Here is a 19,516-nt window from a genome sequence, read left to right as displayed (position 1 = left end):
TAATATATCATATAGAACAAAAAATTTATTTTTTTTTTTTTGTCATTACTTAAATATTTATATTAATTTTAATGAAAAATAAATTATTTTAATATCTATTAATTTTTTCTTTCTTACGATAAGTTTTATATTTATTTTGTTAATATTACTTACAATTTTTTTTAATATATATTATATTTCTTGTACTTTGAAATATTGTTTAAAATTATTTCAATTTTTTTTTAAATTTGATAACTGAAAACTTTATAATAATAAGATTATATTTGTAGGTATGATATATCGTGTATTTTTAATTCCAATTTATAGGTAATAAATAGGAAACTAAAAATAATTAATTTTAGAAAAAAACAATCTTTAATTAGAAAGTATTGAATTTATTTTAAATTTGTACTTTTAATATTTTATTTGACTTTAAATATAGGAATTGCTTTATTTATTTATAATATAAGCAATGTAAAATAATTTTATTTATTCATATAAAATAAAAGTAAACATTTATTGAAATTTATATGAAAATATAATCAAGGACTTTGTTTCAACACTTTATTTAATGTTGATTTTTTTTATGATCAAAGTAACAATAAAGATATCATTATTTTAGTCTATTTTGATAAGTGAATGTAAAAGAAAATTATAATAGGATCACTTCTTTCTTAATAATTTTCTGTAATATTTAATTTATTACCAAATTAAACTTTATAAAAAGTTTTTTTTTTTTTTAAATTTATAAAACAAAGTGTACCGACAGATTAACAAACTATATTTACAACCTTAATAAATACCATTGTAAATATACTTTTACAAGACATAAATAAAAAATATTATTTTTTTATCAGATTTCTTTATCGAAAATAAAATTTTAACTAAAACAATTTAGATGTGTAAAAGTAAATATTAAAATTTTATTTGGTGATAACATTGTTTTAAATTTTTCTTTAAATATATTTTTCTACATATTTTGATAAAATAAAATTGAAAATAATTTTTAATTGAATTTTAATAAAAAAAATTTATCTTAATAATAATTTATTTTTCATCATTTTTATTATTAATAATTTTTTTATTTAACAATGTATTATTTTCATATTTATCTTTTGATCTTTCTTCAATCCAATTTTGTTTTTCACCAGAACCAAATATTGTAAAAAAGAAAGATGTTAAAAACCATATAATTCCAATGAATCGTAAAACATTATTCCATCCATTATATTTATCTAAACTTTTTAAATAACTTATAATATATGATGTTGAACCAGCTCCAAGAACACCAACAAATAAATTAAGAGATGTAATAGTAGTTATTAATGGTGGTGAAAGAATATAAATACTAGTAAAAAATCCATTAGCTGATATACCAAAAAAGAAAAGAATAAATGAAAAACATATAACAATTGGAAAATGATTTGTACAATCATTTATATAAGGAGCAATGAATAAACCAACTAATACTCCAATACCACTAATAAATTGACAAATTTTTACACTTTGAGTAGATGTTAAAATTTTTTTTCTTTGTAATTTTCCAATAATTGCACCAATTGTTATTTTAGAAATTATCTGAGCTGTAAATGGTGCTGCACTATAAATACCATTATTTATTATATTAATATATAATGTATCACGTAAATATAAGGGAAAAAATGTTGTTGAAAAAACAATATATATCATTTCACTAATTCTACAAATCATTATTGATAATAATGGTAATGAAGTAACAATATTTAACCATAATATTTTAATATGTTTTTCTTTATTATTTGTTTCATTTTTTGACATATTTCTTAATAAATATGTATGTTCATTTTTTGTTAACCATTTATCATTATCAAAACTATTTTGTATTAATATTATCCAAATAATAATAAATATTAGTATTAATGTAGCACAAAAATAAAATGTACCCGGCCAACTATAGAAACTATTACAAAATAATGCTGATATAGGATTTCCTAATAATATAGCAATTTGTACACCACTAGTATAAATACCTACAGCCAAACTTTTTTCATTTAATGGTATCCAATTTGATAATATATGATTAAATGATGGAGCCCAAAATGCATCACCAATACCAAATATAAAACGTGAAATAATAACTAAATTATAATCCCAATAAATAGTAAGAATTGGAAATAAAGCAGTTGTTATTAATAATATACTTGCTGATAATATAATAGTTTTTTTTGGAGATGTTTTATCAACTATAATACCAGCAAAAAATATTGTTAAAAGCGATCCCCAATAATTTGCTGATATAATAGAATTTTGTACATCTTGATTCCAATTAATAGTACCTTCATATATTTTTGATTTTTGTATTGTATTATTAAATATATATTGACATTTTTTTGGTATTTCATGTTTAGTAATAGATTCATTTTGAAAAGAGGTAGAATTTAACATACAAATCATACTTATTCCAATGGTTGTACGGGCAAAATAAAACAAAGTCATACCAGTCATTAAAATTAAAATTACATGAAATCTTCTACTATTCCATTGAAAAAAAGCTGAAAATAAAATTATTTTTTTTTTATAAACTTACAATGATGTAGTATATTTTCCTCCATTTTTTTAAATAATTAAAAAATTTTTATTTTATCAAGTCATTTAAAGTAATAAAGCTCTTTAAAAATAGCATTGTTATCAAAAGTTAGTTTTTTATTATTAATTGATTTATTAATGATATGTAATGTTATAACCTTGTAAAAGATTAATTGTATAATTTTTTAATATCTAAATTATTTTAATATATTTAAAAAAAAAAAAAAACTATTCTTAAATTATAAACATAATTATTAAAATAATATTTTTATTGAAATATTTTATTTATATTAGTATGAATACTTTTAAACAATTATATAAAAATGTATTTGGTTTCATTTAAATAATGTAAAAATTTATTTAATCATAATAATAATGATATATAAAAATAATTTAATTTAGTTAAAAAGAGAAGCTTGTTATTGTTGACAAGCAAATGATATTGCTGATAAGATATCTGACATATCAATATTCAGAGAACAAATGTTATAAAATAACTTGGAATACTTCATCATATCAGTATTTTTTCCAATGTTTCCACATGACATTTGAATGTGTTTAAATAAAATATTATGTTTCTCGTCTGTTATTTTATTATATACTGGTATTTGATTTTGAAGTATGTCAAAATCTAAATCAAGAGTATCAGTTATTTTTTTAACTATATTAGCATTATTTCTTTTTGTTTTTTCAAGTTTTTCTAGTGATAACATTGCATTTAGTCTTAATTTAATGTGTAAATTACTATTAATCATATTTTGGTAATACTTCATATCAGCATCTCTTGATGACACCATTGGATAGTAGTTTGTATCATATCTACCTACTTTAGGTCTTGATGATTTTGTGTGATTACAATTAAATTCTCCTTGAAAATCTTTTAATTCTTCTTTTGGAATTTCACAATCACCATATCTTTGTACATGACTCATCAATGTTTTTGTTTTAACAGTATCAACTTGATTTTTTATAAGATATTTCTCATCATAATCTACTTGTGAATTTTCAATCCAATTAACAGAAAATTCATCACCTAAACATGGTAATCCATGATCACCACTACAATATGCAGCATATGATGACTCATTACCAAAACTAGCAGTTACTCCAAAAATATTTACATCAGTTTCAAGATTTTCAAAAATTGATCCTGATTCACAAGCTTCTATGTAGAATACAAGTTTTCTAAATTTTTTATCTTGATTCATTTTATTTAATGTTGCCATAATATTATCCCTTTGTATAACACCATTAGGAAGACCAAGAATTCCATATGCTCCATGATCAGCATAATAAACAAAAACATCATCATTTTCAGTTGATTCAACGACTCTTCCAGTACCAACACCTTTAAGGCAAGATTTGTCACCAGATAAAGCACATAAGAAATTATTTTCATTAACATCATCACCTTTATAATCAATTTCTAAACCAGCATAAACATCCTCCTTCAATGATGGATGATTAAATATTTTTCCTGGAAATGGATTCATTGGATTATTAGCAATATCATCATAAGCAAAAACAACAATATTTTCTTTTGCTATATTTCTTTCAACCAAAGTTTTATAAGCATGTCCAATATCAGCCTGATGTCTATAATTTTCCCAACTACTAGATCCAGCAATAAGTAAAACTTTGATGTTTGAATTCAATATCTTTCCACAAGTTAATGTAGCCAATAAGGTTAAAGTAAAAAAAGCAGTAAAGAATTTCATATTTTAATAAATATTTCTAAAGAAATGATATTAATTCAAAAAAAATTTTTGTCTTTTATATAAATTTGTTATTTATTTTATTTTTCATTGGTCAAATATTTATTGGTTAATATTCAAGAAAAAAATTCATCTTATCATTATAAAAAATTTTTTAATTACTCATTTAAAGTGAAAAAATAATATGGTAATAAATAACTTTTAATGATTGTCATTCTTTTTTTATGTACTTATTGATATGGGAGTGCAAATGTAATCATATAATAAAGGATATTTACACATATAATCAAGATTTATATGGTTTATTGACAATATTACTTTCAAGAATGATGTAATTTTATCTTGATAAAAATGAATGAAGATAAAAAAGTAGTTAAAAAACTTTTGACGCTTATCTTGTTTTTTGAATTGTACCTTGTTTTCGAAAAAAAAAAACAAAAATTCTATTCAATGTTTTAAGACGAGGCTTTTTAATGACGAATTATTATTTTCTTACTTGAAATACGGCAAAAGGAGATGATTTCGGGCGGATTCGAACCGCCGACCTTCTGTGTGTTAGACAGATGTGATAACCGACTACACCACGAAATCTGTACCTGATCAAAAAAATAATTGATTACCCTATAGTAACAACTTTACTAACCGTTTATCAATTAACAACTTTTGTCACCTTAGAATGACAATTTCTGTATTAGTATATGGAAATTAATTATATCTTTTATGTAGAGAACGCATTAAAATTTTTGACTTAAATTATTTATAAGCTAAAGTTTTCAAATAATTACAAAAAGTATGTAATCATTAAATATTAATATAAATTTTATTGTTTTTCTAAATAAAATATCATAAAATATTTAAACTATTTTTAAAAGCTTATTCAGATATAATAAAAAAAAATTAGTTTTCAAATAATTGCTTTAGAAAACTAAATATTAATATAGAATATCTTTCAAAATTTTAGATGAGAAAAATTTAATCAAAGAGATATGAAATTAAATGAACACATTTTATTTAAAAGTAAATCCGATCTTTTTAAAAGCAATAGTTTTGTAAATTAATTATGTTTTAAATTATAAGTTAAATATTTAGTAATTTTTTTATTTCAACAAATCATTAATTTATAATTCATTTTTAATTTTTCTTAATGTTTCATAATTTAATTTTTAATTTTATGATAAAAATTATTTTGAATAACTTTTCTTTTTAATTTTAAATAAATGTTATAATAATTACTGTAAATTAAAAAGCTCTATTTATTGAATTTCTACGGAATAATTTCATTCTTTGTATCATCATCCATCTAGTGTTAGGCCGTTGAACAACAGGTTGTCCTCTTATGCTGCCACCTAAATAAAAGATTTATTAATAAAAAACTTTAATTTTTTATAATTACTCATTGAGGGCCTTCTTAATGAACCAGAATTTTCATAATCACTTTTTAAAATTAAAATTGTTGGATTTTTGTAAACAACTCCATTTGACATTCTTTGACAAATTGTTTTCTAAAAAATCAGTTTAAAACAGTTATGCAATTTTTCATATTTTTAAAATACAAATTATCTTTATTTTTTTCTATATATATAAAGTTATTGATTTTGTTACATAAATTAAAATTAATTATTTTTGTAAGAGTATATTTCTATTTAAATATTTATAAAAATGTAAAATTGACAAATTATGAATATATTTATCAATTGTTTTATTCACTTACCATTGTATTTTGATCAACATGTCTCAGAATAAAACCATTAACAAATAACAATGCATCTTTATTTTTTTTGTATCCAGCACTTTCTTTTTTAATTGTTATAGCTACTGATTTATCTAACATTGTTAGCACCTTACCAAATGCTTTTTCTTCTGGTCTAAAATATAAAAAACATGGCCCTTGATTATTGTGACCGGTACAATCTTCTCGAAAACAATCACATAAAAATATTTTATAAATAAATAATATTATTTGAATATAAAAAATATATGAACTCATATATGTTGAATTACATATATGCTTCTAAATTTAACTTTTATACTTTATTTTTTATTTGTTAAAAAAAATATTAAATATATTAATGTTTATTAATGGATTATTAAAGTACAAGACAAAATTTTTTTAAATTAAACATATATTAAACTTACTTATTTTTTTAAATTAACAACGTATTGTTTCAATAAAAATTTTTTTTACTTTAATTTTATCTCCCAAAGTCAAAAGAAATATTTTACACAGCATTCTTTTTTTTTAATTTTTGTTTAATTTTATTTAATGTTTACTTTAAAAATCATTATTTTTTTAAGGATAAAACTTTTTAATATAATTATTAATAATGTAAAACAAATATGTTAACAAAGCTAAATAGACGAAAATTATTACACTAAACTATTATAAAATCTTAATTTATAATTATATATTTATAATTTAATACTTTTATGTAAACTTTTTTTTTAATTCTTTGATAAAAATTTAATTAAAAATAAAATAAAACAATAATAAAAATTTTAAATTTATATATTGAAACTTTTTTTAATATAATAATTATTATAAGATTTTTTTATTAAAAACATTATTATAATTCTACAACTAAATATTAGATTTATATACTAAATAATCTTATTATCAAAAGACCACTATTTATTGAGAAAGAATAAATAATAAAAATAGTAAAAAAAATTTTTTAAATATTAAACATTTTATATTTACTAGATATAAAAAAAAAATTATTTAATACTGAGTTTAACTTTTAAATTTACTTTTTTTAAACTATAATTGATTGATTGAATGATAAATTAGCATAATTATTACTTATGCTACTTCTATAAATAATTATTACATGGTGATTTTCAGAAACAAAAAATATTTTGTTATCAAGACCACAAAATCTAGCACCAGTAAGTGATTTGTCTTTTAAAAACTTAATTTCTATTGAATTAAAATTTTTACATCCCCAATATAAATTAGGAAATAATTGTACATTTACAATTTTTATATTAATTATACTTCTTATATCAGTTTTTAAATGTGTAACACAATATTTAGAACCAGAAAAATGAAGATTTATTTCTTGTGATCCTAAGTTTATTATTCCATCACCACAATTTTGTTTTATATAAAATAATTTTTCACATTTACCTCCAAAATATCCTTCAGGACATTTACAAGAATTACAATTATTAGGATTTTGATATCCCCAATTATAACAAAATATTTTTTTAGGACAAATATGTTGGCAATATTGAAAATTTAAATATTTAAGATCAAGAAATGTAGCTTTTGTTGAGGTTCCAACAGTTTTTTTATATGCTTTTATTTTAGGAAACATTGTAGGCCTAGTATTTTTACTACCTAAATATAGATTATAATGCATAATTGATGCATATTCATATGGAATATTAAATGTTTCTGAATTAAATTTTCTTACAATAACAAATTCTTTTAATATATCTTGCCTAATATTTTTAAAATCAATATCTAAATATTTATTTCTATTAACTCTATTATGTTCATGATGATGTCCTAAAGCATGTATAACTTCATGTTGGATACCAGAAAAATCAGAACATTCTGGACCGATAGATATATCTTGAAAGTAATAATCTGTTACTTTTCCTACAAAACTAAAACATTTATTACTTAAACGAAAATTAAATCCAGGTTTATAATCAAGTGGTTTATTAATTTTTCTAAATCTTATACATGTTTCTGTTTGAATATGATTTAATGCTTGGAAAAGTAAATTTAAATTTATATTAGGATCAACTACATAATAAATTGGTAAATTCCATTTTCCATTTAAATTACCCTTTATTCTTTTTTTTATTCGTTTTAATATAAAATCACAAGTATAATTTTTTATCATTTCTTTTTTTATCTTCATTTTTGAATAACTTTCAAATGAAAAAATAGATTTATTTGATGTTAATAAAATGTCAATATTCAATAAATTTTTTTCTCTATTTCTTATGTTTTTAAATATTTCATTCTTTAAAAACTAAAATTTTTATTATATAAATAATTATTAAGGATAACTAATAAAACTTACAAGCAGAAAAGATGTTAAAATAATTAAAAACATAAAAATATTTTTTATTATTAAAAACATGTTTAAAAAATCAGATAAAAATTGAATGAATTATGTAAATAAATTCATTTTGTTAATATACATTAACATTTTTTTATAAATATTTTATAAAATAGTACTTCATCAAATGGCAAATAAATTTTAATTTTTTTGTTAAGATTCAAAATATTGTTTTGAAATATGATTACATTAAGTCAAATTAGTATAGTATATAATCTACATTAAAAATTTTGTTTAAAAGTATTTTAACTTTTATTTCACAATCAATTTTTTTAAATTTTTAATAGTTTATTTTATACTTAGTTTTATTGGATAATTTTAATTGACTTTTTAATTTTTTTTTCTAGAATTGGCATCTATTTTGATTCTACAATTGGTCTAACTCAATAAAATACCAAGTAATTAAATTTGAAAAATTCAGAATTTTTTTAAAAATAGTAATTGTCAACAACTAAATCAACATTTGTTGTTATGAAAAAAATTTTTTTTAACTATGATTTTTATATTATTTCAAATTTTTTTATTATTAATTTTATATAAATGTTATGTTTATTATATTTCTTTAAAATTCATTAAGCAATATATCATAATCTTTATAACTAGAAAAATTTTAATAATATTTTTTAATTTTTTTTTATTACTTCATGAAGAGATTTATTTTAAGCTTACAACATTTATTTTTAAACAACAAAATATTGTAAAATTAAAATTTTATATTTGAAGTTATTTTCTGAGAATGCATCTAATAATATAACAATAATATTAATGTTTTTAAAAATGTAAATATTGTTTTATCATATTCTCATGTTCATTCTATTACATAAATATTTAGTTAATTTTTGTTTTATAAATATGATTTTTTAACTATTCAAACTGTACAATTAAAATTATTATCCTTTTTTTTCAAGATACATTGTAATTATCATTTTAAAATATGAAACAATAAATTAAATCACAATAATTTTATTTTACAAAATATACATCTAAAGTTATGATTGTTAAAAGATATTATATTTATAAATAATAAATTATTGGGCAAAGATTTTTAACCAGTTATTGTGCATTTTTATAAAAAATATTAAAAATAAAGTGCAATTTTTTTATAAAAGAAATTAAAATTTCTGGTTTCTAAATAAACAACAACTTTGTTTAATGTTTTTCCTCAATTCAAAAATATTTCCATTAAAAAAGAGTATGTTATAAATTTGTGATTGCTAATTAATAGTTTTCAACAAAAAAAAAATTAAAATTATTATTTTATTTGATAATTATTTTATCTTTAAAAAATAAAATCATGTTTTATTTTATTATTAAATTTAAAAAAAAATTTTTTTATCACAAAATGTTTAATTTAAAAAAAAATTTAGATGTTAGTAACATATAACAGTTTTTGTTAGTTTAAACGTCAATGTTTTACCCAATATTTAATTAATTACATTTTTTTATTTATAAACGTCATTTTTATATAGATTAAAATTTTTAAATAAATGAATAAAAATACTTTATATTTTATTGGTATAAACATGTGTAAAAAATGATTATATTTTACATTTAAGAATGTAGTGATAAAAAATATATAAATTAAATATTATTTGTAATTCATATTTAATAGTCAATTTTAACATATATATTTCATTATTTCTTAACACACTCATAAACATTATTCTTTATAATTTGCTTTACCCTTTTATCATGAACGATTTTCCTTTTAAACTTGAACCTTCAGAAAGAATATTATTTTCTTCTTCATCACTAGGTGATGCTACCTGCTCCGTTCTTTTGAAAGTCTACAACATCACTAATGAACATCAGGCATTTAAAATTAAATGTACGAGTAATGATGTTTTTAGGCTACGTCCACCAGTTACCATCATACCACCAGGAGAAGAACCATTAAATGTTAACATTATCTTTAATGCTTGTAAGAAGATTCCTGAAAATGGTAAACACTTTTTTTTTGTTTATGGGATGCCATGTGATCCTAATGTAAAAGCTAGAGTTGCTTTTGGTACAGAGAAAGGGAAAGCTGCAAAGGCAAAAAAATTATTTGCTGATTTTAAAAAAGAACCCTGTGAAAGCGAAAAAATATAAAAACGATCGAAGAGAAGAAAAAAATTATTTAATAAAAAATAAAGGAGAAATAAAATGAAAATAATAATGATTTTTATATTGATTTTAAAAATACATTTATGTGTCATATGTACTTTAAAATTTCATTTTAATATAAAGTATTTTATTTATTAAAAAAACAATTAAAAAAAACATATCTATTATTAATTTTAAAAAAAGTTATTAAAACACATAAAAATATATTTTAAACATTATTTTGATATAATAGATAATTTAAACTTTTTTAGTATCAAATATAATTTTATCTTTAACAATATTTTTTCCTAATATTATTTTTATTATTTTTAATTTTTTTAAAGCCACATTATTTTTACTATTCTTTAAGCAACACAATAAAAAATATGTGTTTAAAGTTAATTAAAATATTTTAAACATATATATTAAAATTATAATATTTAATATTTTTTTAACTAAAAAAACTAGATATATGTAAACGCAATTTTTATTAATAAAATTATAAATATTTGAAATTAAATAACTAAAAAAAATCTCTTCTAGTAAGTAAATTTATATATTTCTTATATTCACATTTAAATATGATTTTTAAAAATAAAAAAATTTTTTTTATTTAAAAAATAGTATTAAAAAAGTTTTATAAGAAGATAAGATTTATATTTATATAAAAAAAATATCTTTTAATTGTAGTGTTGTAATACTAATATTAAAATTTTTTTTTAAACTTATTATGCTGTTGTAAAATAAAATTAATAGTCAATAGTTTTACTTCAATATTTAAGTAAAAATGCCATTAATTTTTTATGATAGATATATTTACATTGTCATTAATCACAAAAGTTTTTTAATTTTTTTAACCATGTAATAATATTATAAATGTTTAAAAAAAATTTTAATTTTAATTTATATAAACTTATTTGTTGATAATGATGAAAAATTAAAAATTAATTTAACTTCTGATTTATTAAAAAAAAATACGTACTAAGTTTCATTAAACCTAATACAGCATTTTCTTTTTTTAAAATTAATAATTTAAAAAAAGTTATCAATAATTTTTTTAAAAGTAAAAAATCGACAGTAAAAAACATTTTCGTAATCATTAAAATTTCATAATTTTTTTTACTTAATAAGAAAACATTTTTTTACACAGGATAAAAAATAATAATTTAAATAAAAAAAAATATAAAACTTTAAAATTTGATAAAAATCTTAAACTTATTTTTTAGATAGAATAATTAAATAGTTTTAAATTTAAACTATAATTTGTATAAATAAATCTTATTGTGATCAATAAAAGTATTATTTTAAAAATTTTCTGCCTTTTAGATTTTTTTTTCAATTAATCTCTTTTATAAACGCAACAAAAGTAACTTTTTTTTATAACAATTAAAAAATCAAGTATTGTAAAAATATTTAGGAATATAAATTTAATTGAAATTTTTTTAGTTTACAATATTGATCATAAATTGTAATGTCCATTATTTGTCACGTATTTTATATATCATTTAAATGTTTTTTTAATATTACTAATATATTTGAATAATTTATGTTTAGTACAATTTTGAAATCCTTATGAATCTCTTTTTAAATAGTAAAATGTAATAATGTATAATATTTTTTAATATGATATGTTACAATTTATATAACAATAAAGAAAATTTTTTTTTTAAATTTAAATTTATTTGTAGCCTTTTTAATACTTATCTTAGAGGTTTAGAAAGATGGGTAATCCAAGTTTTTTCAATGTTAAAAAATTCCGTCCTATACAAGCCAAAAAAATCTTCTAGCATCAAAAATAACTCAGAAAAAATAGAAATAACAACAAAATTAAAAATTCTAGAATCTTCGACTTCTTTTTTTATAACCATATAACTACAGAATTTAAACCTACTACTTTCACCTATTACTACTGCTTTAACTTACTATTCTCATATATATCCTAGAAAATACTCAAGCTAAAATAAAACTTTAACATTGTACCACTTCACTCAAAATGTAAATGACATTTGCAGTTGACAATGCTTTAAATTTTTAGGAACTTAAGATAATGTCAATTACAGATGACAATATTTACTGTATTAAAAAAATTATCGTTTACAAAAATAAAAAATATTAACAGTTTTTTTAACAATATGTGGTAATATTTTTTTAAAAAATTTACTGATATTTTTTAACCATTGGTTTTAATATAAAAAAATAATTAATAAATAAATACAAAACAAAAAAATTATAAAAAACATTATAGTTGTATTTTCTATATATTTTCTATAAAGTGTTATCTGTAGATAATATTGTCAATATTATCATTTAAAAATGACAATTTGACTTTAAACACTTAGCTATCAGTGTTTAATTTTCTACAGATGTTAAATATTCTATATATATAATATATGAAAAAAATATTCTTGAAAAATTAATATTTAAAAAACAATATTTATTAACATTTTATAATATTAAAAAAAAATACTTTTTTAATACTCAGAAAAGTGTAAATAAACTTATCCAAGTTGTTTCCTATGTCGGAAATATTGCGAAAAAAAATAATGTACAGTTTTTTAAAACTACATGAAAAACTTTATAAATAAGCATGTTTTCTATAATTTATTCAAATTTGGAAATTTTTTTTTACCGGATATGCCAACTGATATATTTTTAACAAAAAAAATTTTTTTTTTATCTCAGCAATAAATCGGGTACCATTTCTATGGTTTTCTGAGATTTATTTAGCAATAATTAACTAAATAATAAATTTATTTATGATTCTTGATTTTTAATAACAATCAAATTATTATTAATTAATATAAACATTAAAAAAAATTAAATATAATAAAAAAAAGATTTATTCTATTTTTTTACTCATAAATAAATATCCACAAGAAAAAAAAAACAATATGATTTATTAAAAAAAATCAAATTTAAATAATTATAAAAAGTACATTTTAAATTCAATTATTTCAAAGTAAACAATTATAACTATAAAATGTTAGATTATTTTAATTAGAATTTGTAATTTAAAATGTTCTCATTTTATTTTTTATGTCTTTTATTTGTTCAAATAACATTAGGAGTAAGTTTTAATTTTTACTTATTAACAATATTTTTAGATTGAATTAGAAGAAAAAATACATAAAGATGAAAGATTTAAACGTGCAATTTTAAATAAAGACCTATTACCTTTTGATTCCCATATTTCTTATTATATCGCATACAAAAAACACTCTCAAAAAGTTATTTCAGCTCTCAATGATCTTTCTAATCAAACTTGTTTTGATTTTGTGAAATTAAAAAATGAATTTAAACATAAAGGGATGATTTTTAAAACATCTGATTGTAATTTAATTGCTTCAGCAAATGGTACCGATGCACCTACAGTTATTTATTTAGAAACCACTTGTTCCAGTAAAATTGGTTGTATTAAACATCATATTGGTCTTGCTTTAGGATTGATTCCTCATCAAAACCGTTGGGACAGAAACAGTTATGTAAATATTTTATATGATAATATTGAAAAAGCAAATGTTAATGAATACAAGAAGGTTAAAGGATATAGTGTTAAAATATTAAACACACCTTTTGATTTTGGATCAATCATGAATTTTGAAAGAACTTATTTTAGTGCAAATGGAAAACCTACATATTCATCTAAACTTAATCCAGTATATGATAAAATGTTAGGACAACGAAATGATTTTTCATTTAATGATATCAAATTACTTAATGATATGTATTGTGGTAAAAGATGTCCAAAAAAAATTAAAGGATGTATAAATGGTGGTTATCCAGATCCAAAAAATTGTGATTCATGTAAATGCCCACCAGGATATCGTACAAAATTATGTGGAATTCCTGAAGATTCAACAGGTGAATGCGGCGCAAAAAAACTTACAGCTAAAAAAGAATATCAAACATTATATATTAAAACAGATAAAATTTGTAATCATCTTATAGTGTCAAAACCAGGAAGAAAAGTTGAAGTTGTAGTTGTTAAAGCTAATATATTAAAGAGAAAAATTTGTTCACATGGAAAGGGTCTTGAAATTAAACATCGACATAACAAAGGAGCTGTTGGTCTCTCTTTTTGTGGATCATATAAGAATGTTTCCGTAGAACCAATATCTAGTCAGGTTCTTGTAAGATATTATGGAACAGATGATAGTAATCATTTTGCTGAAATTAAATATAGAGAAGTATAATAAGATTCCAATATAAATTTTTAAATGATAGTTTTACAACAATAATTTAAAAAAAATCATTATCTAGTCATATTGTTACGTTTTTATTGAATACAGAAATTCATGTATTATTAATTTCTTTAAATTTAAAAAGTAAATAAATTTTTTAACAATTACAAAATTTTTTTATATTATCTATTTTCTATTTTTTGAAATTATTTGATTCAACAAGAAACACTCAAAAATATTATTAAATAATTGTTTTTTTTTTGTAAAAAAATATAATCTTTGTATAAAAAAAAGGTTTAATTTTTTTAAAAATGTATTGTTTATAGGTTCTTAGAATATAATCATTATATTTTTTTTTTATATTTTAATGAATTGGTATTTTCATTGTTATTGTTAAATACAAAAATAATGAACCTTTTTTAAATTATTAATTTTAAAAAAAGAAAATGTTGTATTAGGTTTAATGAAACTCAGTACTTTTTTTTTTAAATCAGAAGTTAAAATAATTTTTAATTTTTTATCATTATCAACAAATAAGTTTATATAAATTAAAATAAAAATATTTTTTACACATTTTTAATATTATTACATGGTTAAAAATATTAAAAATTTTTGTGATTAATAACAAGGTAAATATATCTATTATATTAATATCAATGCCACTTGGAATATACCACTTTCATTTAAATACTAAAGTAAAACTATTGTCTATTAATTTTATTTTACAGCATATAACAAGTTTAAAAAATTTTAATATTGATATTACAACACTACTATTAAAAGATATTGTTTTTTTATAATTATGAAACTTTGTCTTCTCATGAAGTTTTTTATATACATTTTTTTTCATAAAAAAAATATTATATAAATATGATAGCTTAGTGTCATAATGATCATTATTTCAATATCAATTTTAAGTAAATTTAAAAAAAAAGATTACTTTTAAAAAAGTACTCAAATTATTATTAAATAAAAGTATGTCAATAAACAATTTGTATAAAACTTTAAAATTAAATGCTTTAATTTAACTTAAAAAATAAATAAATAAGTTTAATAAAAAAAATTTTAATTAAAAATATTTACTTTTAAATTAAAAAATCTATGTGATCTTAAGCTTTTAGTATTGAAAACATATTTATAAACTATTATTAAATTTTTTAGAAAAAAATTTTTTTTATTAGCTTTTTTTTTTGTTAATTAATAATTAAATACTTCTTTTACATTAAATGAATTTTTTTTATAAAATTTTATTATCTTGATATCATTTAAAAAATACTTTAAGAACGTTTTTATATGATTTAAGAAAAATGTTTTTAAATTAATTTTTATTTGTTATAAAAGTTATAGATAAAGCATTTTTTAAATTATGTATCGTCAATTATTTTTTTTGTTTTTTAACTTATTACTATGGAATTTATTTCTTTTGGAAGGATTTAAATTGTATTGCAATGGAAAATTTAGAATAAAACCACCATGTCAACTTTATATTGATATTGAAAAGATAGAGTTTTATGTGAAAATGTTATCTGCAATAAAACCATCAGATAGATATTCATTATTGATGATCTACAACTCAATGAAAATTGATAAACGCCAAACAAATGTGTTATTGAATAACTACCTTAAAAGTTATATTGATCAAAAAACTGTTGTAAGAAAAAAACATTTATTTCTTTAAAATTAATTTTTTAGAAAAACATTTGTTCTTCACAACCAACAAATTACCTTTATCCGACAAACATTACTTTATATTCATCTAATTTGAATACACCAAAAAAACCTTTAAAAAACGTAGACCGTAAGTTAATTAATTTTCTTAAATTTTTAAAAAAATTTTAATTAAGTTAAAAAAGGACAAGTTTTCTACAAAGGACGTATGTGTATTTTAAAAAGATGTTTTTTTCAATGAATTAAAAGAAAAAAATTTAAAATTTGAAAAAAAAATGAATTTAAAATTACTTTAATGTTAAAGTTTTTCCAATCAAAACTTTACTAATATATACAAAATATTTTAAATTAATTTTGTTTTATTTTACATTATACCTTAATTTTAAATTTATTTTTTAACTTTAAAAAACATTTTTTAAATTGAATAAATTTTTAAAATTTTAAAAGATAATAAAATGTTTTCTAGAATATATTTAAAATAATTTTAATAAATTTTAATAATAAATTATTAAAACATTTATTAAAAAATTATACCACAAAGTGTTAATATTGCAAATACATAATTAATATTGTATTTATTAATTGATTAATAAATATTTTATATATTAGTTTAAAAAAATTTCTATAAACTAGATTTTTTAACATTTTATGTTTAGATAGCTATAAAAACATGAACTTTTAGATATCTAATTCATAGAACATTCTTAATATATAAAATAAATCCATAAAACATACAATTCATTATTAAAAAACTATTTTATTCAATATGTTTTTAAATGAAATTATTATATTGTTTACATTTTTGGTCATAACAAAATGTGGAACAGATGAAGTCGATGAAATGACAAGTGAAACTTATAGTATACGGATTAATTTTACTAATAGATTTAATGATACCCATCCAATTTCAAGTGTTACTTTTTATCCAAAGCAAGTTTATGTAAGTTTATAAAAAAATTTTAACTTTTTTTTTTAAAGAATATATTAGGAGTTACTACTGTTTCTGAGTTCCTCGGAATACCATTTGCTAGACCACCAATAGATTATTTTAGATTAAAACGCCCTCATCCTCATTATGGAAATGATACTCACTTGAAATTTTATGCAAATGTGTCTAGTGGATCATGTGTGCAAAAAACTCTTAATACAGGAATTCCAAAATTTGATTATTATAATTCAAAAGATCATATGTCAGAAGATTGTTTGAAATTGAATATTTGGAAACCTGGTGTAAATTCAGATGCTGTAATTGTATTCTTTCATGGTGGTGATTTACTGCGTGGATCTGCTTCAGCAGAACTTTACAGAGGTCATTATTTTGCTGCTTATGCAAGAGCCATTATAGTTAGTGCCAACTATAGATTAGGTCCATATGGATTTGCATATTTAGGAAAAAAAACAAAAATTCCTGGAAATATGGGGCTTTTAGATCAAACTATGGCATTAAGATGGGTCAATGAACATATACATGCATTTGGAGGTAATCCTAGAAAAATAACTATCTTTGGTCATGAAGCCGGTGGGGCAGCAGCTGCTACTCATTTGTTTTCAGGAGCAAGTAAAGGTTTATTTAAAAGAATTATTTTGTCTTCAGGAGTTTTCCCAAATCATCGATTTACAGTTTCACATAAACAACTTATTGAAAGGACTAGAAGATTAAGTGATGACATGTATTGTAAGAATCAAACTAATACATTAGTTGAATTGTGCTTAGCTCAAAGAGAAGATAATACTTTAAGAATGGTTATAAGTAAATTAAGAGAACAAGAAAATAAACCTTTACGTAAAATGTTTGGAATATCATCTAAAGACAAGGAGTATTTTGTAAGAGATTTTAGAAAATTAAAAATGAAAAAAGATGTTGATATATTAGTAGGTACAACAGAAGATGAAGGAACTTTATTTTATTTTGATTATGTCAGAGATAATTATAAACATCTTGAAAAACATAACGAAACAAAAGAAGCTTTTATGCAATTAGTAACTGACATAAATAACAAATTATTTGACAAAGTTGCTAAAGATTACAATATTAATAAAGAAGTATTTAAGAAAGCAAGAGCAGCCATGAAAAAAATTGTAGGTGACAGGGAATATTTGGTTGGACAAAGACTATTTCATGAGATGCATTTTGAATGTGATTGGGCTAAATTTCTTGAACGTGCTTTAAAAAAAAATGTAAAAAGCGTTTATGCATACCGTTTTATGCACAGACCTAAAAACTATGATTGGCCAGAATGGCTTCCTTTTGTAATAACTGGTTCTGATATAGAATTTGTTTTTGGTTCACCATTTAAAAATTATAAAATTCATGATGAAAAATTATTTACTTTAGAATTAATTGTGGCAATGAAAATGATGAAAATGTTTGGTAGATTTGCTAATACAGGAGTTCCAGATGAAAGATGGGTACCTTTTTCAAGAGAAAATAAGAAAATACTTATATTAAATCTTAATTTAGCAAAAAGAAATGCTTATATTTTTGAAGAGTTCAAAAGAAATGATAGATGTAAGCTGTTTAAAAATTATTAAAATAGTTGTTTATTTAATTACATATTTAACAAAAATAAATAAAATTAAAATAATAAGTATTCAAATAAAAATTGAAATTTTTTGCCAAAAAAATATTATAATATTCGCTAAAGTTTTATACAAATAAAAATATAATTATTTTTACTAAAATACAATAATTTATAATATATCAAAAGTTAATGTAATATTAAATATATAAATAAATTTACATATTATTTTTAAATTTATTATAAATTATTTCTTATTTTAATGTAAAATATTTAAATGAAACAAAAATCATTGATATCAAAATACAAAATAAATATATTTATTAATATAGATATTATAAAAATATAATATCTATATCTAAAATATTTATATCAAACAAAAAATAACAACATAGTTTGAAAACTCATCAATTAAATATAAAATGAATAATTAAAAACTTTAAAAAAATTTAAAAGATTCTAAGTTACAAAAAAAAATTTAAAAAGTAATTTTTTTAAAATATTATATTATTTTTACAGTATTTAACTATTTTTTTAAGATATAAAAAGAGGATAATAATTTGCTACAAATATATAAAAATTATTTTTCCTTTTTGATAAAAATAAAAAAATTCATATTTTGAATAAAAATACTTTTTTTACAGTAAAAGTAAAAATTGTTAAAACAAATTTTAACATTAAAGATACATAAATTTAGTAACAATTATTAAAATTATAGTTATGATACA

At 19.2% G+C, this 19,516-nt stretch overlaps 8 protein-coding genes across 8 annotated transcripts; 4 read left to right on the top strand and 4 right to left on the bottom strand.

The window, feature by feature from the left end:
• Positions 1-1,026: 1,026 nt before the first annotated feature.
• On the bottom strand, positions 1,027-2,463 carry SRAE_2000457000 (Sialin; the record flags this gene model as incomplete). Its single annotated transcript, XM_024643455.1, has 1 exon — positions 1,027-2,463. The coding sequence occupies one exon, from the start codon at positions 2,461-2,463 to the stop codon at positions 1,027-1,029; it is 1,437 nt and encodes a 478-aa protein (XP_024509123.1).
• A 500-nt stretch (positions 2,464-2,963) lies between these two features.
• Positions 2,964-4,262, bottom strand: SRAE_2000456900 (Legumain; the record flags this gene model as incomplete). Its single annotated transcript, XM_024643454.1, has 1 exon — positions 2,964-4,262. One exon carries the CDS (start codon positions 4,260-4,262, stop codon positions 2,964-2,966), a length of 1,299 nt encoding a protein of 432 aa, XP_024509122.1.
• A 1,236-nt stretch (positions 4,263-5,498) lies between these two features.
• Positions 5,499-6,246, bottom strand: SRAE_2000456800 (Hypothetical protein; the record flags this gene model as incomplete). Its single annotated transcript, XM_024643453.1, has 3 exons — positions 5,499-5,605; positions 5,653-5,761; positions 5,971-6,246. The coding sequence occupies 3 exons, from the start codon at positions 6,244-6,246 to the stop codon at positions 5,499-5,501; spliced, it is 492 nt and encodes a 163-aa protein (XP_024509121.1).
• A 766-nt stretch (positions 6,247-7,012) lies between these two features.
• On the bottom strand, positions 7,013-8,113 carry SRAE_2000456700 (Astacin-like metalloendopeptidase; the record flags this gene model as incomplete). Its single annotated transcript, XM_024643452.1, has 1 exon — positions 7,013-8,113. One exon carries the CDS (start codon positions 8,111-8,113, stop codon positions 7,013-7,015), a length of 1,101 nt encoding a protein of 366 aa, XP_024509120.1.
• Positions 8,114-10,027: 1,914 nt separating this feature from the next.
• On the top strand, positions 10,028-10,426 carry SRAE_2000456600 (MSP domain and PapD-like domain-containing protein; the record flags this gene model as incomplete). Its single annotated transcript, XM_024643450.1, has 1 exon — positions 10,028-10,426. One exon carries the CDS (start codon positions 10,028-10,030, stop codon positions 10,424-10,426), a length of 399 nt encoding a protein of 132 aa, XP_024509119.1.
• A 3,010-nt stretch (positions 10,427-13,436) lies between these two features.
• SRAE_2000456500 (Astacin-like metalloendopeptidase) lies at positions 13,437-14,613 on the top strand (the record flags this gene model as incomplete). The annotated part of the gene is made up of 2 exons (XM_024643449.1): positions 13,437-13,487; positions 13,525-14,613. The coding sequence occupies 2 exons, from the start codon at positions 13,437-13,439 to the stop codon at positions 14,611-14,613; spliced, it is 1,140 nt and encodes a 379-aa protein (XP_024509118.1).
• Positions 14,614-16,120: 1,507 nt separating this feature from the next.
• Positions 16,121-16,510, top strand: SRAE_2000456400 (Hypothetical protein; the record flags this gene model as incomplete). The annotated part of the gene is made up of 3 exons (XM_024643448.1): positions 16,121-16,252; positions 16,294-16,399; positions 16,446-16,510. The coding sequence occupies 3 exons, from the start codon at positions 16,121-16,123 to the stop codon at positions 16,508-16,510; spliced, it is 303 nt and encodes a 100-aa protein (XP_024509117.1).
• Positions 16,511-17,035: 525 nt separating this feature from the next.
• On the top strand, positions 17,036-18,801 carry SRAE_2000456300 (Acetylcholinesterase; the record flags this gene model as incomplete). Its single annotated transcript, XM_024643447.1, has 2 exons — positions 17,036-17,209; positions 17,248-18,801. The coding sequence occupies 2 exons, from the start codon at positions 17,036-17,038 to the stop codon at positions 18,799-18,801; spliced, it is 1,728 nt and encodes a 575-aa protein (XP_024509116.1).
• Between the last annotated feature and the right edge of the window lie 715 nt (positions 18,802-19,516).

This window comes from Strongyloides ratti, assembly GCF_001040885.1.
Source record: "Strongyloides ratti genome assembly S_ratti_ED321, chromosome : 2".
NCBI classification, from domain to species: domain Eukaryota; kingdom Metazoa; phylum Nematoda; class Chromadorea; order Rhabditida; family Strongyloididae; genus Strongyloides; species Strongyloides ratti.
The sequence above is the reverse complement of the archived record's forward strand: the minus strand, read 5'-3'. Positions and strand labels throughout refer to the sequence as shown.